The sequence below is a fragment of the Chaetodon auriga genome, chromosome 10 (assembly GCF_051107435.1).
Source record: "Chaetodon auriga isolate fChaAug3 chromosome 10, fChaAug3.hap1, whole genome shotgun sequence".
In the NCBI taxonomy this organism is placed as follows: Eukaryota; Metazoa; Chordata; class Actinopteri; order Chaetodontiformes; family Chaetodontidae; genus Chaetodon; species Chaetodon auriga.
Window position 1 is genome coordinate 5,456,717 of NC_135083.1, and position 21,283 is coordinate 5,477,999.

General features: G+C 42.7%; 2 protein-coding genes across 2 annotated transcripts; both read right to left on the reverse strand.

Annotated features, from left to right (window-relative positions):
- Positions 1–5,200: 5,200 nt before the first annotated feature.
- Positions 5,201–9,004, reverse strand: LOC143327684 (uncharacterized). The gene is made up of 5 exons (XM_076742168.1): positions 8,962–9,004; positions 8,718–8,846; positions 8,367–8,580; positions 7,421–7,599; positions 5,201–5,353 (listed from the first exon to the last, which is right to left on the reverse strand). Exons 1-5 carry the CDS (start codon positions 8,992–8,994, stop codon positions 5,300–5,302), a joined length of 609 nt encoding a protein of 202 aa, XP_076598283.1. The 5' UTR covers positions 8,995–9,004; the 3' UTR covers positions 5,201–5,299.
- Positions 9,005–17,204: 8,200 nt separating this feature from the next.
- On the reverse strand, positions 17,205–20,037 carry tcf15 (transcription factor 15). The gene is made up of 2 exons (XM_076741987.1): positions 17,990–20,037; positions 17,205–17,492 (listed from the first exon to the last, which is right to left on the reverse strand). The coding sequence occupies exons 1-2, from the start codon at positions 18,464–18,466 to the stop codon at positions 17,430–17,432; spliced, it is 540 nt and encodes a 179-aa protein (XP_076598102.1). The 5' UTR covers positions 18,467–20,037; the 3' UTR covers positions 17,205–17,429.
- Between the last annotated feature and the right edge of the window lie 1,246 nt (positions 20,038–21,283).

The window sequence follows — 21,283 nt, forward strand, 5'->3', positions numbered from 1 at the left end:
TGCTTTCCATTGTTGGAAAGATCTCTGAGTCCTCTAATCACAAGAGCATCTCTAAAGCTCAGGGTGAGTTGAAAACAATAGTGCTTGTAAAAGTTCAAGGATTTTTAAAGGTTCTGAGGTGATTGAGACATCAACTGAACAGCCTTGCCTTCTTATCTCTGAGGTCACCTCACCTCAATGTTTGCATATTTCTGCAGACACTAGGGAGGTATATTTGTGGCTGCACTTACAATGGCTCTGATATCTCACAATACAATAAATAAACGTTCATTGTTCTGTGTGAAAACACAAACTGGATGGAAGGATTACAAGCTCTAATTCAAGGCATCACTTTCTTGAGGAAAAGCTGAAGAAAAATGAAGATGATTGCTCGTGGAAAGGTGTTTAAAAAGTTTTTAAAGTTTAACAGATGTAAACAGACGCCTATGGAGGTCAATCACCAGGTCATGACACAATCACAGAGAGCATTCAGAGATGACTTGAACGCACCACTCCAGCCAGTGTTAACTTCTTGTTTCTCAGTTAGCATACGTTCTCGGAGAATGGGAGTCTGTAATCCCATACAATGTATGCCCTATTGGCGTGCATGTCAAGATCAGCATCATTAATACAGATAGTGATAGCATGGATAGTAGCATAGGACAGCGAAAGCAGTCACTCTAATGAAAATTACAAGGTGGGGGATTTTTCACCACCTCCCTTACCTGAAATTGAAGACCCAAATGAGGCACGTGCATCAGACAATGCACACTAAAGTGAATGACTCTTATTCAAAGAGACACTGCTGGTGCCTCTATGGTTTCTCAACCTGCAGAACCAGCTCAGCACACTGGCAATGGGATGGTCACCTGTCAATCTACTGCGTGAGGTACTATATAGATGAAGGTACATGTCAGGGCAGAGACATGGGAAATCCAAAGGTGAAGTCAGATTATGTTTTCGCTTTAATGATGGATCGTCTATTCTACTGCTCGCTTTATGTTACAGGAAACGTCCTTAAATTTTCCTCCTCAGTGCCTCCAGATCTTGGCAGGATAGAAAATTTTATGATGTGTTTTTGCACATTATTGAAAGCAGTGCGACTGTTACAAACCTGACTTGCATTGTTATATCTGTGTTCCCAGGTGCATGTGTGGCCACTGTCATCCCAGAAGCTTGGGACAATGCATGAGGAAGTCAATCAGGTAAGATACTTGGAAAGAGTGTCTCAAAAGGTTTGAAGCTATAAAACTGCATTAATAATAATTACATATGGTGGACTCCTGTCTTGTCTAGGCAGTTATCGGTCAGTGTCTCTACCACTGTGTAAATTAGATCATGGCAAAGTGTGCAGAGGTGGAGAAAGAGATACACTGCATGACAGCCCAGCCAGGACCACATGGGGTTTTCCTCAATTAGGGTTGCAGCAGTGTACCAGTTTCATGGTGTACTGTGGTATGAAAATGGATAGTTATTGTGCCATGCCATCATACCATTCACCCAAAAAAAACCCTTCTGTTTTCACTCCTTTAAGGCTTATGTTAATCGAGAATAAGAATAAGAATAAGAATAAGAATAAGAATAAGATGAAATTCTCCTGTTACATTCCTGGCCTCAATCTATGCATCCTGCAGGCTGTGTTTGACAGCCACAGGCAGGACTATGGTAGAACTGGATCCACAACAACATGTGCATGAATTTTATGATCCAGCTAAGTTTCAGTTTTATGCTACAAAAGTGAAACAAATTTCCTGCATTTTTTTCACAGACACACATATCATACAGAAGCTTTGCTCACTGGTGCTGCTTAGGAAAACATGTCTGGGTGGAGATTCCAAGTTTCCTGCTCCATCCCATGCCGACATTGGCTTTCATTATCCCCAAATATAGATCCAGTACAATAATTAAGTGATTCAATGGGAATATATTTCAGAAACATTTTCTGTCTCCTTACCTTCTAAAAAAAAACCTCGGCAAAAGGAATAAAACAAAAGGTTAGCGATTTCAGAAACGAAGAAAAACAACCATGTACAGTTGGCAGTATTAGTGCAGTTACCTTAATCACTTTAAAAAAAAAAAACGCCCCAGACTTCACTGATCAGACCACCTCTGTCAAGCGACCCTGGTTTGAAAATTTGGTGCACACATTCTCACTGATCCAAACGAACAGCACCAAGGGGGTAAAGACGCCAGGATTCGATTCATCTGAACTAAACACAGCAGCTGTGAAAGTGACCCAACATTACCAAGATAGAAGGAAGGCCCCCAAAAGTGCTTTCGCTTTGAGACACCCCTACCTGAGGTAGAACAAAGCACAGCAATGTTTTTTTATATTCTCTATAGTCTCCCACATATGAGATGGATTCTTGTATAGAAACATTTTCCTGCAAATTGGTTAAATTTACAGATATTGTGACACACCCCCTAAATTAAAGAAGAATTAATAAAAGAAAAATAAAGCCAGGTCAAGTGGGAGATGATACACTTTTACAGTTTGTGCAAGCTTTGACTGGTCCCAAATTTGGTGTGACAGTGGGCAGCAGGTTCCTCTACATGTTTGAAGAACAGAATGTGAATATCTTGATGCCTTGAGGAAATACAGCACTACAAACATTCACTGGAAAGGTATGACTGTGATGAATCCAGCAATATACCCTCTAACTGTAGCAGACATGGTCAGTGGTTTATGTTAAAAAAATGTGTTCCAAGCAAAATGAAATGACCAGGTTTTTTTAAAAGCTGACAATGACATTGGCCCCACAGAGGTAAATACCTGGGACTCCCCACCAGTCAGTGAGGAAACCTCCTGGATGAGAGGCAAAATGTTGTTTCTGCAACCAAGTCTAGTTGTCCTACATTCAACCGTTCTTGACCATGACCTGGAAAACTGAGAATCTTCACAGACATCTGTCATTGCTTTTCATGATAAGATAAGAATGTGACGTATGTAACTCCAGTCATATGTAATTTAAGCTTTCTACCCCAAATAGCCATGAATGACACTCCTACACCTGAATACACCTGACACGGTCTAATTCTTTTCTTATCATCAAAAGCAATGACACATGTCCTTGTCTGCTATCTGAGGAACATCTGCATCGTCTACTGTCTCTGTGCGCTCTGCATGTGGCGCTAAGGAAAGACTTGTCTCAGTCTCTGCTATTTCACAAAAACTTGGAGTTCAGCTTGGTCATTCTCTGTCTGCATAACACGCCCTCTCAGGCTGTGACAGCAGACGTATCGTGGACAGGAAAGGGAAGTCAGAGGAAGAGGAAGGAAAGGTGGAGGAAACTAAACTAAAGTAGCTCATGTAATAACTTAGGTTAGCTAACCGCTATCAAATTTAGCTAACTGCATCTATGGACTAGACCGATAAACCAGACTAGACCAATGAAAAGCAGACACGCCTACATAGAGATATATGTTAGGCGACAGTCAATGCTACAATTATGGTAAAACACAAGCTAAGTCGATTAGCTAGGCCACAACATGGCCTTTCACGCTGCTTATTCATAGCCCAGGGCTAGGCTAAGAGTGGACCCTGGGACAGCTGAGTCCCCTTTCACTCACTCGCTAACCCAGAGTTAGGCTAAGTCAATCCAGGGCTGGAGGGAATGGGGATGTGAGGCCATCAACAGCAAATCAGACATTTTTGGAGGGTACCAACCGTCACCTGAACACCGTCAACACCTGTCTAGTTTGGTAGTTTCAACCTATCGAACTCAGTGTAACTTCATTAAATTTCAGTTTCAAAATGATTGCTAAACACAATTGCACAACAGCCAAACAAAAAAAAAATAGGAGGTGTGAGCACAGGACTGAAAAACAGACAGTGTGACTACATTTTCCCACTTTTGCATAGATGGGACATATATTAGTTGGTAGTTACAATCAGACATGCAGCTTACAACATGAGAGGCTACATAGGATGATAGTTACTCAGGATCTGGGCATAGCTGCAATGTTATCTACAAGGGTAAGAGCGCCATCCGCTGGCTGTTTACTGTAGGTGTCAAAAGAGCTCCTGAGTCCACATTGAATATGGTTCAAAACATGAAACATCACAGCCAGACTGTTTCATTTCATAGATACAGGTAGATTAATTATATATGATTAGCTGATTTTAAAGTGCATTTAATTAACCAGTGTATAACAGCTTTTTAAAAACAGTCTCTCTCCACAGTCCATCATTTTTCATTTTTCTGACTGTGCTGCTGTCTGAGGACGTGCCAGTAGGTGGCGATCTGCACACATTTTTCTCCACACTGCACCTGCTGAGCATCTCTCAGTGAGACTCTTTGCCTCTTGTATGATCTCAAATCCATGTTTCCAAGGCAGTGATCCATTTAATGTATTTCCTGTATCACTCTGGCTTTGTAAACCAGGGGGAGAACTCAGCGGTAGACGTTCAGTCCTCTGTGATGATTGGTGGGTTTTACTCCAGGTGTCTGCAGGATAAAAGCTGCTGGATTTCTTTGCATCCCCGACAAGGAAAGTCAATACAGGCTGGGGGGCATGAATGCAACATCCTGACATGCTGGGCTGTGCTTTAACTTTTTAAACAAGAACTACACTCACCTCAAGAGGTCTGATACACCATAATGAGTGCTGAGATGGTCTAATGATATCTAATGATAATGCAGCCACAATACGGAGAGTATCTGATAAAGATTTGTTGGGATGACTTTTATTTGGTGTGGGTGATGTCATTGTTTCAGGGTGGTATCAGTTCCTTTGAGCACTTCACTTATGACAGGAACCACCAGTGTAACATAAAGTGGGTGAAACCACAAGCTGGGGGAAGCAGTTGTTGAGTTTTGTCAAGTAAATTTATCATTTTGCAGTCATCAGCTGCACAAATGGTAAAATCATTTTCAATCATTTGCAAAACTTTGTAATTTAAACTCTTAGTAAATGATATCAGATATCAGAAGTTAAATCACTGTACAATGTAAATGTATAAAATCAATGTTACAGCATATCAGTTATCCAGTCAGCTTTTATATACAACAGTATGTTTTCATCAGTATCAGTGTGCAAACCACCACACACACCATGCATGGTAGTTTTTGTTCCTCTGAAGAAGCCTTTCATGCCGGTTTCTGTTCTCTGGTCGAGTTGACCACTGTCATAACAACAGGTAACAGGTTGTTCGGTGCAGCACAGTGACACATTTTTACAGATTGAGGTCACTTGACTGGAAACACAAACATCTATGAGAACAAGTACAATAAATAAGAAATGTAAAAACAAGGTCACTTGCAATTGTTGAGTTAAAGGTTTTGTCTGTGTATGTACATGATCTGCTCCACAGGCAGCTTCACCACTTGTGCTGCTGTCGTCTTGAAGACCTGATGCGAACAGCTCGAATAACCTGAATGACCACAGAAAGAGACAAAACAGCACAGAACAAATCATCTTGGTGAATTATTCAACCGAAAAGAAGCCCACCCGCTATGTTTGTCAAACTAAAAAACCCCTGAAGGTGGAGAGGGCCCACTGTGAGAGGAAACGCTACCTCAGAGCAGGATTGAGCTCGCCTACAGTGTGTCTGCAGACAGTCTAAGAGGCGTCAGAGTCCCGCACTGAGACAAACAGCATTTCTCAGATCTACAGAATGCAAGACTTACACACTAAATATGTGCACCTGACCACATGCATTTCCTTTTAAAAAAATACACTCTACAGCCACTTTAGTATGTAGTCCTGAAAAATCCAATGCAATCCAATACAGCGGCTCAGCCATAAAGATAATAATGTTCTGTTTTTGTTGTCAGAGGTCATTTGAGCTCAGTGTTGAGGTTGTAGTTAGTGGTGTTGTAGCACTGGACTGCTGTACTGAACTTATCTAATATCATTCCCTAAAATCTTAGAAAACACCTGCTAATCTCATGCAGTCCAGTTCAACCCCACTGCAAACTGCAACCCTGTAGACGCTGTGTAAAAACTGAGTAAAACAGAATACATTCATTTGATACTCCTTTTTTGACAAAAACGCAATTGAAAACTTTACAAAGACAATACATTTACTGTTTCATCAACTTTTGTAACACTACGTCCTCACTGTGAATTCGATGCCAGTAACACATGCAGGTTGGGCCAAGGGCAACAGAAGTAACAGAATCCTCCAAAAACACCTGTTTGGATCATTCCACAGGTAACCAGGTTCATTGGTAACAGGTGATAGTCCACTCTAAGAAATGATTCATGAATTTAGTGAATATAGCTGAAAAACAAAAGTTTGTCCTCAGCTTTTTCAGCGATAGTGTTGAAGCTGGTGGAGTTTTAGCGAGCTCGTGCTAGCAGGCCCTGGTCTTTTTTATGTTTTGGTTTACAGTGAACACAGAATGATGTTAACTGGCACTAAACTTCCGGAGCGTTAGCTGAAACACTGCAAAGGTGAGAGAAAACATGTTTTGCTGTATCCTACTTTTAAATTAGCACTACTCTGATTCAGATGTTGTCAGCAACAGCAGCACAGGTTTGACATACATGACTAAACCTGTGACAAATGGAGGTTACAACACATATGTCTGAAATTGCAACGTTACCTAAGTGCAATCTGCAAACACGGGCTGGGAAGTTGTTGCAGAACATGTTGCAGAAACGCCATTGGAAAATATGTCAGTTTTAGAAAACAATTAAGCAGCTGTACTTCCCCTTCAAACCAAGTGAGGTCCAGGGTTGTCAGTGTCAAATGCTGGATGACAAAAAAAAAAAAAAGAGTACACACAGAAGTCTTCATTAACCCCTTAACTTCATTAACTTTACATGAAATCCGCGATTTAACCCTCATTCTTGGGCTCTGATCTTTCCATGTTTTCACTTTAATATAAAGTGAAAATCTGTTTTTTTTTTTTCTCTTTTGTCTTCTCAACATGAATCAGCAAGTGCTGCAAAATGACGTATATTTATGTTCAAGTTTCAAAGCTTTGAGTGGGTGCAGTAATGACGGAAACACAGAAGGAACGAGCGTGACATTATCATTGACCCACAAAGGAGGAGGTCCAGGTGGGCTGATGGATCAACAAAACATCAGACTTTAAGACGGGAGACAGACGTTTGTTTCCTGTTTCCAACCAACAGGCAGCGCCCTGGGTCATTCCCTAACCTTAACCACGTCTTTATCATTGTACCCACGATGACGAAGGCCCTCCCCTGTACTCGCTTCCCATCACTGGTAACTGGTGAAACACTGGCCTGATTTTCAGATTCTCTCACATGTTTTTGAAGCTCTGCATGGATTGGCATCAGCACCTCCCTAGATCCCTTAAGTCTTTTGATCAATTCCTCCTCTCCGCTCCACATTCCCATTTATTTTCATTTTAATCATCTCGCTATGAAGCGCTTGTCATGTGCTTGATAAATAAACTGACTTCACCATGTTTGCTTCAGAACCTGTAACAAATCCATACAGTGCAGATAAATAGAGTTTATTTACCCAAATGCTGATTAGAGATAAAAAGACTTTGGTGAGAGCGACTGCCACATAGCCGATAATGCTCCACATGACTGGCAGGTCCTCAACGTTTTTGTGATAGAGCGGGTGGTTGTGAGTCGTGTTCATCATCATGATCATCACATTTGTCACTGTCGTTGGGTCAGCCTGGGTCACACACACTGTATTTAGACAAAAAAAAACAGAATAAAAGACGAGAACAATGAATAGAAACCCCTTCATCACACAGAGGTAGCATTTGTGTGTTTGTGAACACTTTACTTAAAAGGACTGGTAGAATATGCATGTGTGGAAAATGCATAAGTGTTACAGCCGGAAAGAAAATTGTGTGCATGTTTGAGGCGATGGATGCATGTTTCCTGCTTTTTGATGTGGTTTTGCATGATCTGTGAGAGCAGCAATGAGGTTAAAGTAGACAAATTTGGGTGACACCCTTGAATAAATACAAATTATACTGATAAAGTTCTCAATTTTGGTGCATCTTTAAAATCTGTAAACAACCAATCTGGATTTTTAAGCATTTGTCCTGTATTTAACCCTTTATTTCTATCAAACTGGAAGATTTTGCCACATCTGATTTACAGGATTCAGCAGAATGTAACTCAAAGTGTGTGTTTATTTGCTTATTTCCGGTTCCTGAACCAAGTGTGATCTTTGAAACTGTGAGATTTGATGACATACCAACAATTGCCCTGTACTGTACTGTGGTGTTGCTGTCTGACGATGTGCCAGTAGTACTATACTGTATCATACTGCATCCTGCAAAACTGTCAAGTATGAAGGAAAAGAACCTGCAGCTGCCACAGACTTCTGCATTAGAAATCCAGAATTTCCGTATATATATAAAAACTGTCAATATACTGTACGACCCAGGGATGTGTGTATCTCAGTTCAGATGCTGCCAATTAAAAATGAATTCAGAACTCACCGTTAACGATCAGGTCGACTCGCAGATATCGATTCTGACCCCCTACATGTGCACTGATGGCGCACTCGTAGCTGCCTGAATCTTCAGGTGTCACACTGGGGAGGAACAGACTGTGTTTCTCTTCAAACCTGGCCAGCCGAGTGAAGTTGTAGTACTGCGTGTCCTCGATACCTTTACCTCTCCTGATAATGCCATGTTTTCTCTGGCTGCTAAGCTGTTCACAGTAACAACCAGAAGTCATTTTTGCACATCCATGTCAAATAAAGTGAAAGACACTGACAGACAAGGTGAACTCATCATGGCTTGAATTTGGCAGCATTCACGTCTGAGAGCCTGAAATGCTTCACTGACCTTGTACCAGGTCACTGAGAGGAAATCATTGCTGTCAGTGTCAACACCTGGACACGGCAACAGGACATCTTCATTACAGTTTGCATGAGTTTCTGCAGGATTCTGGTTTGCCAAATGCACCAACAGCAGCTGAGAAAGTCAAAGACAGTGTCCACAGCATCAATACACTGAACTACTTTTCTTATCAACTTGATGAGATTCTCAATAAATACATCTAATCATATAAAAGTCAGACTTGACTCACCTTGATGAATAATACCTTCTGAGACATTTTCATCTGTCTCTCTTCTCTCTTATCTCTCTTCATCTGTCGCTTGTGTTAACTGTAGCTCTCAGGGGTGTATTTTTGTCCCCACTTCACTCGAAACACAGTCTCAGTTTCCTGTAAAAGGGTACTGAAAGTATTCATTGAGACGGTGTGCCACCACGTGGTGCTTGAGAGCAGTGCAACATTACTGCCAGTCACATTCAGTTTTTTATAGGACAACAAAACAGTTTTGGGCCCTCAACATCTGCCAGCTCGGTTCAGCTCAGATATTCTCTGCCCCCATAAGAGGACTTTGGTTTTCAGCACTGCAGCTAAAGACTCAACTAAAGGGGCACGCCACCAATTTTACACAGTTTAATTGTCACAGAGCGCGATACTCAGCCGGTAAAAACAGTTGTGTAATGTCTTCTGTGGCTCTGATAATGACGTCTGGTTTATCTCCAGACTTAAACACAGAACGGGAAGGCTGCATCTCAAAGTGAGGGCTTTAAAACAGGGTCTAAGGAAAGAGGAGTTTCATGAAATTATAGGATTCACTGTTTTAGGGGTCTTGACCCATAATAGAGACTACAAGTCAGGATATTGACGAATGTGTCTCCTGTGAGCTCCCATACTTTATGGAATGCTAAATCATTGGTTTGCTCCCATAGACTCTATAAAACATGGATGTTGTGTCTGTGACATCACCCACAGGTTTCTGAGGAGTCGCTGTGAAGCTCAGTGACATTGGCTGTGGCCGTCACCATCTTGGCAGCGCCTGCCTCCGCCAAACTCGAGGCTCATCCAAAAATAGACAAAGAGTGTGGAGCGTGGTTGGAGCTGAGGTGGCAGAACGAAGCCTGGTTGCTGAAATCCAGCGGCTCACTTTCACTCAAAGTGGCCGTGCCCTTAATTTTGCATAACTTGAAGCCTTCATATAATTTGAACTTAAAGTGAGTTATGGAAAGACTCGCCTTCGTACAGTTCTCATGAGTGGGAAAATTAGGTTTTTGTACCAGGTTGTAAACATGTTTATCTCTGCTGTAAAGTTTTAATATGGGGGTCTATGGGGATTGACTCACTTTTGGAGGCAGCCTCAAGAGGCCATTGGAGGAACTTCCACGTTGCTTCAGAGTTTGCTGCTTGATTGCTCCCTCAACACCTCCTGAGAAACTCCTTTTCGCAGACCTCCTGTTTTTGAGGGGTTGAACTTGAAAAGAACTCGCTTGTCTGACTTGTTGTCAAAATGGCCACACTGGAAGGCGGGTGAAAAGCCGGTCATCATAGAGATGGATGAGACCCAGTGTTGTTTCAGTATGCGGATAACATCCACACGGTTGCACTCCGCTGTTCACATGACATGTGACAGAAATAAAAAGAGCGATCCTGGCTCCTTTCTCCCCTCCACACAGCTGAGCGATCGCTGAGCGAGGTGGGTGTGAATGTCAGATTGTCGGTTTCGGGAAGTTGGAGAAATGGTCGTACACAGCTCCTCCCTAATCCAACACCGGAAAGGTGTGTGTGTGTGTGTGGAGCTATTAACCGATCTGACAAGCACACTGGCAGCTAAACTTCTCACCTTGCTGCAGTGACGTGGTCGTACACTCCAGGGTGCGTCAGTGTGCTGTGACATCACTGTCGTGTCTGTGAAACAGATGCTTGCCAGAAGCAAACAAACAATAAGGCAACAGAAAACATACAACATATAATTCTCATTACACCATACAATAAAAACACTGCAACAAGTGAGAATAAAGACAAGATAAAGTATGTGGAAATATAAAGTGTTGGCCTGTGTGGGGCCGTCCTGGCAGTTCATAGTGTTTTTGAATGAAACTGAATTATTGCACAATTTTGCACCTAACTTTGGTGCAACAAATGATCTGGATTTGCTTAAACGGATGTTACTTAGTCAGCCAGTGACATGTTTCTCCAAGAGAGTGGCTAAAGGCCCACATCAAACACACACACACACACACACACACACACACACACGCACGCACACACACTCATATGAAGCTGGCTCATCCTGTTGTTTTCATCCCAGGGAACTCCCCATTGTCTCCCCTCTAGCATATTATTTGTATGTGTCGCTCTTGTTGACAAAGGAGGTCGATATATGGTTATTAATAGCAGGCTGGCTTTATGGAAAAGGGGAACAGTGAGGTCTTTGGATTCCACCATCTGCCTTAAACAATGCCTCATTCAGCAGCAGCTGGCACTGTGAGCACAGGGACGTAGAACCTCACTGATTTCACCACAGATCATCAGTGGAAATGAGGATTTTTTTTTTTTGTCTGCTTCCTATTGGACACCGGTAACTGCAGCTGTGAGCGCGTTTAGATTTATGACAGGGGGTAATCTCAGCATGAGAAATAAATAGCAAAGCATGATATTCTGCATTTTTGAAATGTCTTTCACGTGTCGGTCACCGCAGATGTTCTGATACTCCAGTTCTGCATTTAGTAAAACTTCTTAATCAAGCACGAGGGAATTTTACAGTTACACAAATGATGTGTTATGAGGAAACAGCGTGGTTATTAACTTCAGTGACAAAAGCTGCTGAAGCTCGTAAGACTCATCAAAGTTGGGATTCTCTGAAGGTTTCATTGCTGGTGTAAATGTGAGTGAGTGCACGTGTGATGTGTGCATGTATTTGTTTGATTCGGGCTCTAAGCGCTGCAGTTGAAGGGTGTTGCATGCCACAGTAAATCCCAGAGGTTGTTAGCACGCCCAGCTGCAAGTGTAGGTCTCCATGTTTCTGTCAGCGAGGTTGTTCACTGCACACTCTTTCACCTCTGATTGAGGAAATCCTCTGGCTGTTTGCTCTGTTTGCTGAAATGAAACGTCCCAATAGTTCCGCCATCCCTCCCATAGGTCCTGTACACGCAGACTTTCCCATGAAGACTGTGTGTTTACTGGGGTTTGGCAGATATATAGCTCTTTGATGGACCGTAACAGTACCAATGTTTCAGTGCTGCAGAGGCTGATAAATTACATTTTGAGATAATTCTAGCATTTTTTTAGTTAAGTTTTATAGTTGTCAGGGGGAAAATCTGCTAAAATGGTAATTAAAAAAAATCTAATAACACCAAAACTCTGAACTGAAACATAAACAAATCAAATCCTTCATGTAAGATTTTTATTGTCCCACAAGAGGAAGTTGTTTTTGAAGCAAGGACGCATAAAAACATGCACTATAAAGACAATAAAAACATAATAAGACAATTGAAGGGATTAAAAGTGTTGGTACTAAAGATGCAGAGCAGAATAAAATAATAAACACGGAATGAAATGTTAATGTGATTAAACAAGTGGCATCAATAAGAGCAGGGACAAGCTGAAGGAGCACAGGAGGCAGTTTATGGCACATTAGAAAGAAGAGAATTTATTACACGTGGGACGAATCATCTCTCACTGAGAGGATGTCTGTTTTTCAGGATTTCTTATGATGACTTTCTGTGTGATTTATCAGCTAAAAATGTGTGACAAAGAAGGCCGCTGCTCACCAGTGACTCTACTGACGCTCCGGCTGACTCGTGTCTCACACATTTAAAGTCCTGCAGCGAGACGGTTCAGGGCTCGATGACGGACCTGTAAAATAGGAGAGGTTTGCCTCCCAATTAATAATTTCTGAATAAATTATATAATTGAAAAAGATATATTTAGAAGAAGGAGAGTCCACTTTTGAAATAATACATGAACACTTTTTGAAGGTTTTCTTTATGACCCCCCCGTCTATCCTGCTCAATGGTCTGAACTGTTGCTTGTACTAAACCAAAGGGGACTTTGGGAAATTATGTAATTTTATAATATATATAATCATATTTGATTTCACTTAATACACACATCAATACACACTGGGCGCAGTTACTTGAGAGGCCCGAGAGGACGAGCACGTTCATATTCACTGAGAACACATGATTTTCTGTGCGGTTTGATCTGGATAATACATTTGTTCTGTGCTCCTGAATGTGATTCTAACCGGCTGAAATGATTCCTGTCTTTGTGAGGGAACCGAGGCTGCAGACCTGCATCTCACTGCCTGTTCGATTGTTTGTTTAAGGAAACAAAAACCCTTTCAGTCCGTATTGCTGGATTCTCACCTCTGCCTCGGGCTTTGGCAGGCGGCTGAGTCCTGGGGCTTGATTGTCCGAGACCACAGCAGAACAGAGCTGCGTTACGACGTTCTGTATTGTTCCCTAATTTCTTCTCTGGGATTTCCTCTTGCCAGCTCCCTCCACCCACCCATCCTCTTCGCTGTACAGCCCTCCATCATCCTCCCTCTGTCTGAAGGCCCTGCCAAACTCTCTGGCACATGAAAACAATTGTTCTTGTATGTTCGAGGAGACACAACCGACTTCTCAGACAGGCTTTTCTCCCCCACAGACGCTCAGCTGACGGCCGGGCAGACAGACTTCCTCCTCCTCCTCCTCCTTTTGGAGGAAAGCGGTCATGTTCAGTAAAATCGGAAGCAAGGTATCTGAGCCCCGAGCCTCGCGGTGGCTCAGGACCATTAATATCTTTGACATGCAGGTGGAGCGAGGGGGCCATCTCCCCAGCCAGTGAGTGTTTGAAACATGCTGAAACTGACTGTGAGAGAAAAAGCTATTAAAATATGACCATGTGCAGGTTTGTTTCTAACAAGAGCTCTCTGGCACGACTACAAAATACTGAAGGTAAGCACCCACCTGGGAATCAGGACTGCGCTCCCAGATGATGCTGAAAAAACGCTTTACATCCTTCCCGTTTATGGATCATCTATTTTAGCTTTTCCCCCCTTCTTCTATTGAGGCAAGAGCAGGAACACGTTTGAGCTGTCTGAGCTGTGATTTGTGTTCAATGTGTAGAGATGTTTTCATGGAGCCATTTCTCAGCAGGATTCATTAAACTGTGCTTCCTAACTCTGACGGTTTCCTCCTCTGCTGTTTGTTTAGATCAATAACTGTTAGTCAATCAGCGTGAACAGGCTGAGATGTTACATTCTGTCAGTTTCTTCTTCATCTATGCACAAATGGCTCTCTCCAACAGTGGAGACAAGACCATTAAACTGTAATCTGTAATGTATAATAAAGCACTGAGCCTCTCAATGGGCGACATAAAGAAGACACATTTTACACACTCCACATTGCTTTAGGTTTACTCTAAAGTGAACTTTATTGTTCAATTGAACTTTATTGAACTTCACTGCTGTAGTGCAGCCATCTGGCATCCAGATCCTGTTCACATATCTTCTGAAAATCGTTATAAAATTTGTTGCTGCTACTTTGTCAGGTTTATTTTCAGTGCTGAAATCCTGCACACTGAAAATCACAGGGTCAGAACTGATGCAGTTTGGGTCAATATGGCACCGACACAACGCTGGGTTTCACCCAGTAGCCATGACTGGAAAACAATAGGTTGTGTTGACTCAGTGTCGGTGTATTTCTTTGTATGACTGTTGAGTTACGGCTGCAGACTGATCTATTCCACTATGACTCTTTGCAAACTCACAGCCCTGACTCAAAAAAAGTTGGGACGCTGTGTAAAATGTAAATAAAAACAGACCTCCTTCCTGAGCCCATGTGTTAATCTCCTTCATCCAATCATGTGTTCACAAAGTGGTGAACCTCGCTCCATCCTCGCTCGTGATCGACTGAGCCTTTCCAGGATGCCCCTTTCATACCCAATCATGATACTATCACCTGTTACCAGTCAACCTGTTTACCTGTGGAACGTTCCAAACAGGTGTTTTTGGAGCGTTCCACATCTTTCCCAGTCTTTGGAACGTGTTGCTGCATCTGATTCAGAATAAGCAGAACAAAAATCTATGAAACTGATGAGGTCAAACATTAAATATATTGTTTTTGTGGTGTTTTTTTAAATTGATTATATGTCAAAAAGGATTAGGAAACTATCACATCCTGTTTTATTTCTGTTTTCCTCAGCGTCCAAACGTTTTGTAAACAGTACATTTGTGAATTTGTAAATTTCTTATGTTTATCACTGGGTCAAAATAACCAAATTTTAGAGTAGCCTGGGTAAATAACCTAACAGAAATATCAACAAATAACAGTGCATGGTTCAAAACAACCAATTGGTCAAGTTCAAATATCTTGTTTGAGCTGTATTGATTCAAACTGGGTCATTTTTTAATCCAATTATTAGAAAAGATGGAAATAAAAAGCACCTCTAGCCCTCTGTTTTGTGTCTCTGTGCTACTTAGCTTCATGTTTAAGTTACAACGAGTTCATCCTTCAAACAGATGACATGATATAGCAGGAACAGAGCTTTAAAGAAAAGTAATGAGTCCTCTGTTATTGTTTTTTTTCCAGCTTTCACAAAGCAACGGAGTGCAGACTATCAAGGTCATTCTTCATCTCAGGTCACAAAGCTGGCAGGAGGAGCTGGAGCGGCCGTCCAGCTTCATTTTATCTCTGCCGAATTTCTTCCTGCACAAAATCTCTTTTGGGATTCAGAGATGCGAGGGTCAGAGGAAGAGGAAAAACTCACCGAAGTGAAGCAGTAAACCTTCGCAGTGGTCCCCAGATGGATCCTCGCCTGTCAGACATGTTAAACGGATCCACACTATATTTGCTGCTTTTGTTCCCCCCAACACATCTCTTCTGCTGGTCTCTGCACTCAATTTGTTACCTGTCATCTAAAAAAAAAAAAAGGCTCCATCCGACTTTGCTGAAAACTCACTATTTGGTTCACTCGCTCTGAAAAGTACCACCAGAGAGCCGTACATCTGGGTCCCAGCGCCGGATGATGTCAGGACTGGCGCTGACCCAAAGCCCGTCGCACAGAGAGTTCCTCAGAGAGGTCGGCTGCGCGTTGTTTTCCCTTCCTGTGCCTCCGTGACATCTTCCTGCCGGCGGGAGCCTCGGGGAGCCATTTGAGGAGGCCCGGGCCCCGAGCATGGAGGACTTAGCACAGCAAATTCAAAAGCCTGACAGGGCGAGCGGGGGATGGGGGGCTGTGAGGGGGGGCTCGGACCCCCAGCATGCACCTTTAACAGTCTTAAAATTCACTTTCCATACATCCTCCTGTGCCACCGGGGAGCCTCCCTCTGTCATCCTGAGGACTACGTTTGCGGTCTGTTTCAAAGTGATGCCAGACAGGAACTCGGGCTCAGCTGTCTGTGTGTCTGAGCTGCAATCTGCCTGCTGGACCGAATACTGCGGAGTCTTTTTCAGACCGGAGAAGACAGAGAGAGGCCCGCAGAGACTGGGCTGCTTTTGCTTCGCAGGCTTATTTCTCGGAAGTTCTGAAACTTTTTGCCATGGAAGCCGTCCGAATCTGCTCGGACGATCCGCAGACCGTGTGGGAGGTGAATGCAAACGTAGGAAGAAAACGAGTGAGGATCAAATTCAGGGTGAATCTTCAACCTCTCCTGACAAGAATCCACTCAGAATAAAAATCACAGAGAGACAAGTCACCTTCAGATCAATGCCAGCATTATATTTGCATCACTCGCCATAATTACACATCAGCAGGGTTTCACTTCTGGGCTCCACCGTGACCTCCGACCTCTCACCCCATCTCTCCCTGTCCATTGGGCCCACAGCAGTGATTTATCCCTCTGACATGCCAACAGCTGTGTTGGGGGCTCCGAGCCGAGTGCGGGCTACTATTTGCCGTGACTAATCGATAACAGACTTCAAAAAACACCAATCGTGAGAGTTGGAAAAAAAATACACCAGTCGTTGACACCAGAAACCCTGAACCTTTGCTTTGGCTCTGCAGGCTTCATAAACAACGTCCTGGCAATATTACTGGAAACAATGGAAATGTGTGCATGCGTGTGTGCGTGTGTGTGTGTCTGTGTGTGTGAGACATCTTTCCACAGAGACAGAAGAGACATCTGATACCAATAAGTTGGTTGTGAAGAATGTTGGTATTTGCAAATGGAGCTTAAGATAAATACAGTATATTAATGAGGTGCCAATCTAACACAATTTGACTTTCTTATTAGAGAAGTTAGAAGAGTTGAGGCCGTTTTCCAAACTGCAGTTCAGCTTTTTGTTGTATAATAAAAGCATCATTTTTCTAAAATGCCACCCAGCTTGAAAGGAGGTTTCAAAAGATCATAAGTCCCAGAAATACACATCTTACATGACCACTTTTTTCATGGCACAGCTGTGTTTGTTTGTCATGGCACAAACTGCAATTTATAAAAACAGGGAATGAGGAAAATGATCGCTTTTATTTTGATAAAATATATTTTATTTAAAACCTTTGGGGGAGGGAAAGGGGGACAAAAACTCATAAGTTTCAAACAAATGCACTGCATCCTTGAAAGGCTTATGCGTAAATTTCTCAGTCAAGTATAAATAGTCTCTCCTTTGGTTCCATCATTTGATCCAGCATGTGTAGGTGTGTGTGCTCGTGTGTGTGTGTGTTTGTGTGTAACACCAGCTCTGACTCTTCCCTGAGAAAGTCTTTGAGGATTTTCAGGTTGCTCATCATTCACTGGTCGTCTGTCAGCGTCTCACTCGCAGTGGACCCAGCCCTCGCAGCTTTAAACACTCTTTGCCATCTTTTATCTGGAAAAAGAGAAATGTCTCAGTCATACAAAGATCCAGTGAGATTTCACTTAACTGTAGCAGATGCAATGTGTTTTTATTCTGGGGAAATAATAATACACTTTAAGGTTATTTTCTATAAATCAACTATTTCTCAGCTTCACAGTTTGATGTGAAATTAATGTCCAAATGCAGGAGAGGAAGCCAGTAACTATGCTGTTTATCACATTATGTTTTGCACTGCACTGAAGTTCTTAGAGTAACACAAAAAAGATTAAAACCACGTGAAGTGTAAACATTTTGCAGAGCCTAAAAATGATTTTAATGCACACAGGAAGACAAAATGATGGAGTTAAGTCAAAAAGTCAAAAGTGGTCATGAATCAAAGATAAACAGATGCTGCAACCTTCTCAAAAAGCCTGATCACGATAAAAGAGACATAAAAACACCAGCTGTGCTTACACTGCATTCAGTTTTAAGCCGGTTTGACCATGAACACACAGTGAAACAGCGTTTACCCCTTTCCTCTGGCTGCTCAAACAGAAGGTGCAGATGGTGCGCGGCTGCTGCGCCCCGCTCTCCCCTTGCGCATGAACCGCGCCGTGGCACGGCTGCTCCGCGCCGCCGTCCCCGAGAAGGAGCACGTTGGCCAGGTGGGAAATGTAGCTGGATGCCAGTCGAAGAGTTTCGATTTTGGAGAGCTTTCTGTCCACTGGCTCGGTGGGGATGAGGGTCCGGAGGGCTGTGAACGCGGTGTTGACGCTCTGGGTCCTGCCTCTCTCCCTGGCGTTCGCTGCGCTCCTCTGTTTCATCATCACACCGGACTCTCTGTCCACTTTGCGGGAAATCCTTCTCCGTTTTTCGGTGGAGCCGCAGTAACTTTGCTCCGAGCTGCCGTCGCTCTCGCTGCGGTTTTCATCGTCCTCCGACGTTATAGTGAAGTCTGAATAGATTAAGTGTGTCGCCACAGGCCGCAGCATGGCGAAAGTCATCATCCAGAAGTCCCGGCTCCAAATCCTCTGTGAGATCAGACCGAAAGGCAGCTCAGGCACTAACCCTACATCTCAGTACGGCCCACAGTGCTGCACATTCAGACGGAAAAAAGACGTTTTTAAGAAAGTGAGTTTGCACCGGCCTGTTTTACGGATGGACCCTGACTCCCCGGTCAGCTGGGCTCTTATAGCTGGATGGGAGGAGCTGCCTGCAGCACACAGTGTTACACTGACCTCTCAAGCCTCAGCATGCACAAAGAATAACTCAGAAATATGACAAACTGTGGAAAATCACAAGTGCACAATACTTTTACATGAATATTACAGCGATTTATTAAAATATAAAGTGATACTCGTACCACTGGAACGCTACACGCTGTCACATCCCGCAGCAATAATAGACACTTTGGCACTGCATGTGTTGGACAATACACCTGTATTAAGCTATAATAAAAATTATACTCCATTCCAAGGAAGAATCCTGTATTCAAAATGTGACATAACCACAACTACACAAGTGTTAGCAGCAAAATCTATAAGAAGTGAAAGCACTCAGGATGCAGAAGATTCACACTGAGGGGAATGTAACTGAATATTATATTACTACTGCTTATGCATTGATGAGTAAGAAGATTCTTGGTGTCGCTGGTCAAAGTGGAGATAATAATAATATTAATGTTGGCTAGTTTCATCAAGGCAAAGTAACTTGTAACTATAGCTGTCAAATAAAGGTAGTCAAGTAAAAAGCACAATATATAATTTATATATGCAAACACAAGATATATAATAAAGAAAAGTAGTATGAGTGTAAAACTGCATTAAATGGAAACACTCAAACCTCAAAACACTACTTCAGTGGAGTAACTGAGTAAATGTACTTTGCTCTTTTCCACCACTGCATGTATATTTCTTGTGTACTGAACTCTCGCTGCGCATAAAATGAGAGTTTCTGGGCCAGGAGCCTGATCATAAACCTGGAATATGCAGATGTATAAGCTACCGAGTCTTTTAATGGCTTTTAGGGACTAAAGTTTGCTTTTTATTATTTTATAGTTTACTATCTTGTGTGAGTCTGACATGTTTACGGTGCTGCCACCCACTGAGCTTTGTTTTTGTTGGCTGCCAAAGCGCACCGACACAGTCAAGACCAAAATGTACTTCAGCTTGCTCAGCATCTAAACGTAATCGTGCAGGTGTTTGGTGAACTTCAGTGGACGTGTATGTAAATTCTGTTTGTCTTGCCATTTCTCAAATTTCCAATGGAAATTGTGAAGTCAAATGCAAGAAGTTCTGTAATTTGAATATCTTTTTCAGGAAGCCTGACTTAATGTTCAACCGTGTATCACTGCTGCGCAGCAACAAGCAGGCTCAGAGTAAATAATCCTACTGTTATGTCACCAGATTAAGCTGCCATTGGCTCACAGCGAGGAAGGCAGGGTAAAGTTAAGTGTGAGTAAATAAACACTGAGCAGATGATCCTGGAATGGCAAGGATTTACTCGCTCGCTGACCTGAGTTCAAAAAAACAAAGCAGTGGCAAACGGATGGTTTAGTCCCTCCAAGCCACATCAGCACACACGAGTCTCCTCCAGCACATTCAACCACTTCAATGTGCCTCAGCTGCATCAACAGTCAGACATCAGACACCCAAACCGTCTGCTGAAGGAGCACTGAGGTCTTACAGAGGACACCAGCCAAACACAGGGCTAAGGCTGTGTGAATATTTCAATCAGCAAAAATCAGACGGTCCCTCCAGAGAGTTAGCCTTAAACACGTTCATTAAAAAACCAAGAAGAGCTGCGAAAGATGTACAAACGGTTTAATTTGTTGTCATATCTGATGATCCAGTGAAGGCACCTTAAAGGTCAACAAACCCCCCTCGACTATCAGCAAACATTATGTTGCCAGTCGCAGACACTCTCTGCTGCTGTGTGGTTAATTACGTTTAGCAGGACCCGTGACGACTCAGTGTGAATTTACTGTGCAGTACAGGAGTTTGTGTGTGTGTGTGTGTGTGTGTGTGTGTGTGTGTGTGTGTGTGAGCACGTTGACTCAGGACTGAAGGCAGAAGTTGAAGCGTTCTCAGAACAAGTCTCTTATTTCATGGAAGTGTGAAACGCTCTTTTGCTCGTCCGGAAGACGTAGATCCATTTATCCGCACTGACGAGGCGACAGCGTGTCGGGTTTGCCACCCACTGAGTCCCGTGTTGTTGTGCTTCAGAGATCTTTGAGAAGAGCAGCTCAGTCTGAGCCATCGAGCACAGACAGGAAGCTTCTCTACGTCTGCACTGGGCCATGTTTCAGCGCTCCATCACTTCACAACTGCCATGAAATTTTGCACAGACATTCATGGTTTCCAGAGGATGAATCCCTTAACTTTTGGTGAGCCCCTGACTTTGACCTGCTAGCGCCCCCGGCAGGCCACAACGACTTATTCTTTAAAAATATCTCATCATCCACTCTTGCTTTTTCTCTATCATCATCGTCTGGTCAACATTTTGATTGATCTAAAATAAATTTTGATATGTAAATAACATTTAGAAACTAATGAAAATCAGCATCAACTCTACCTTTTGTATTAATTAGCAAATGCTAGCATGGTAGCATGCTAAAGTAATATGGGCAATACAGTAAACATACCTGCTGCACATCAGCATGTTCATCTTAACATGGAAGTACAAACATAGACAACATTAAAAAGGCCAGTTCTTCAGCATAAACATGTTTACAGCCTGGTACAAAAAACAGTTTTGGTCTCTATAACTAATTTCCCCGTTCATAACAACTGTACAGAGGGTGAATTTTTCTAACTCACTCATTT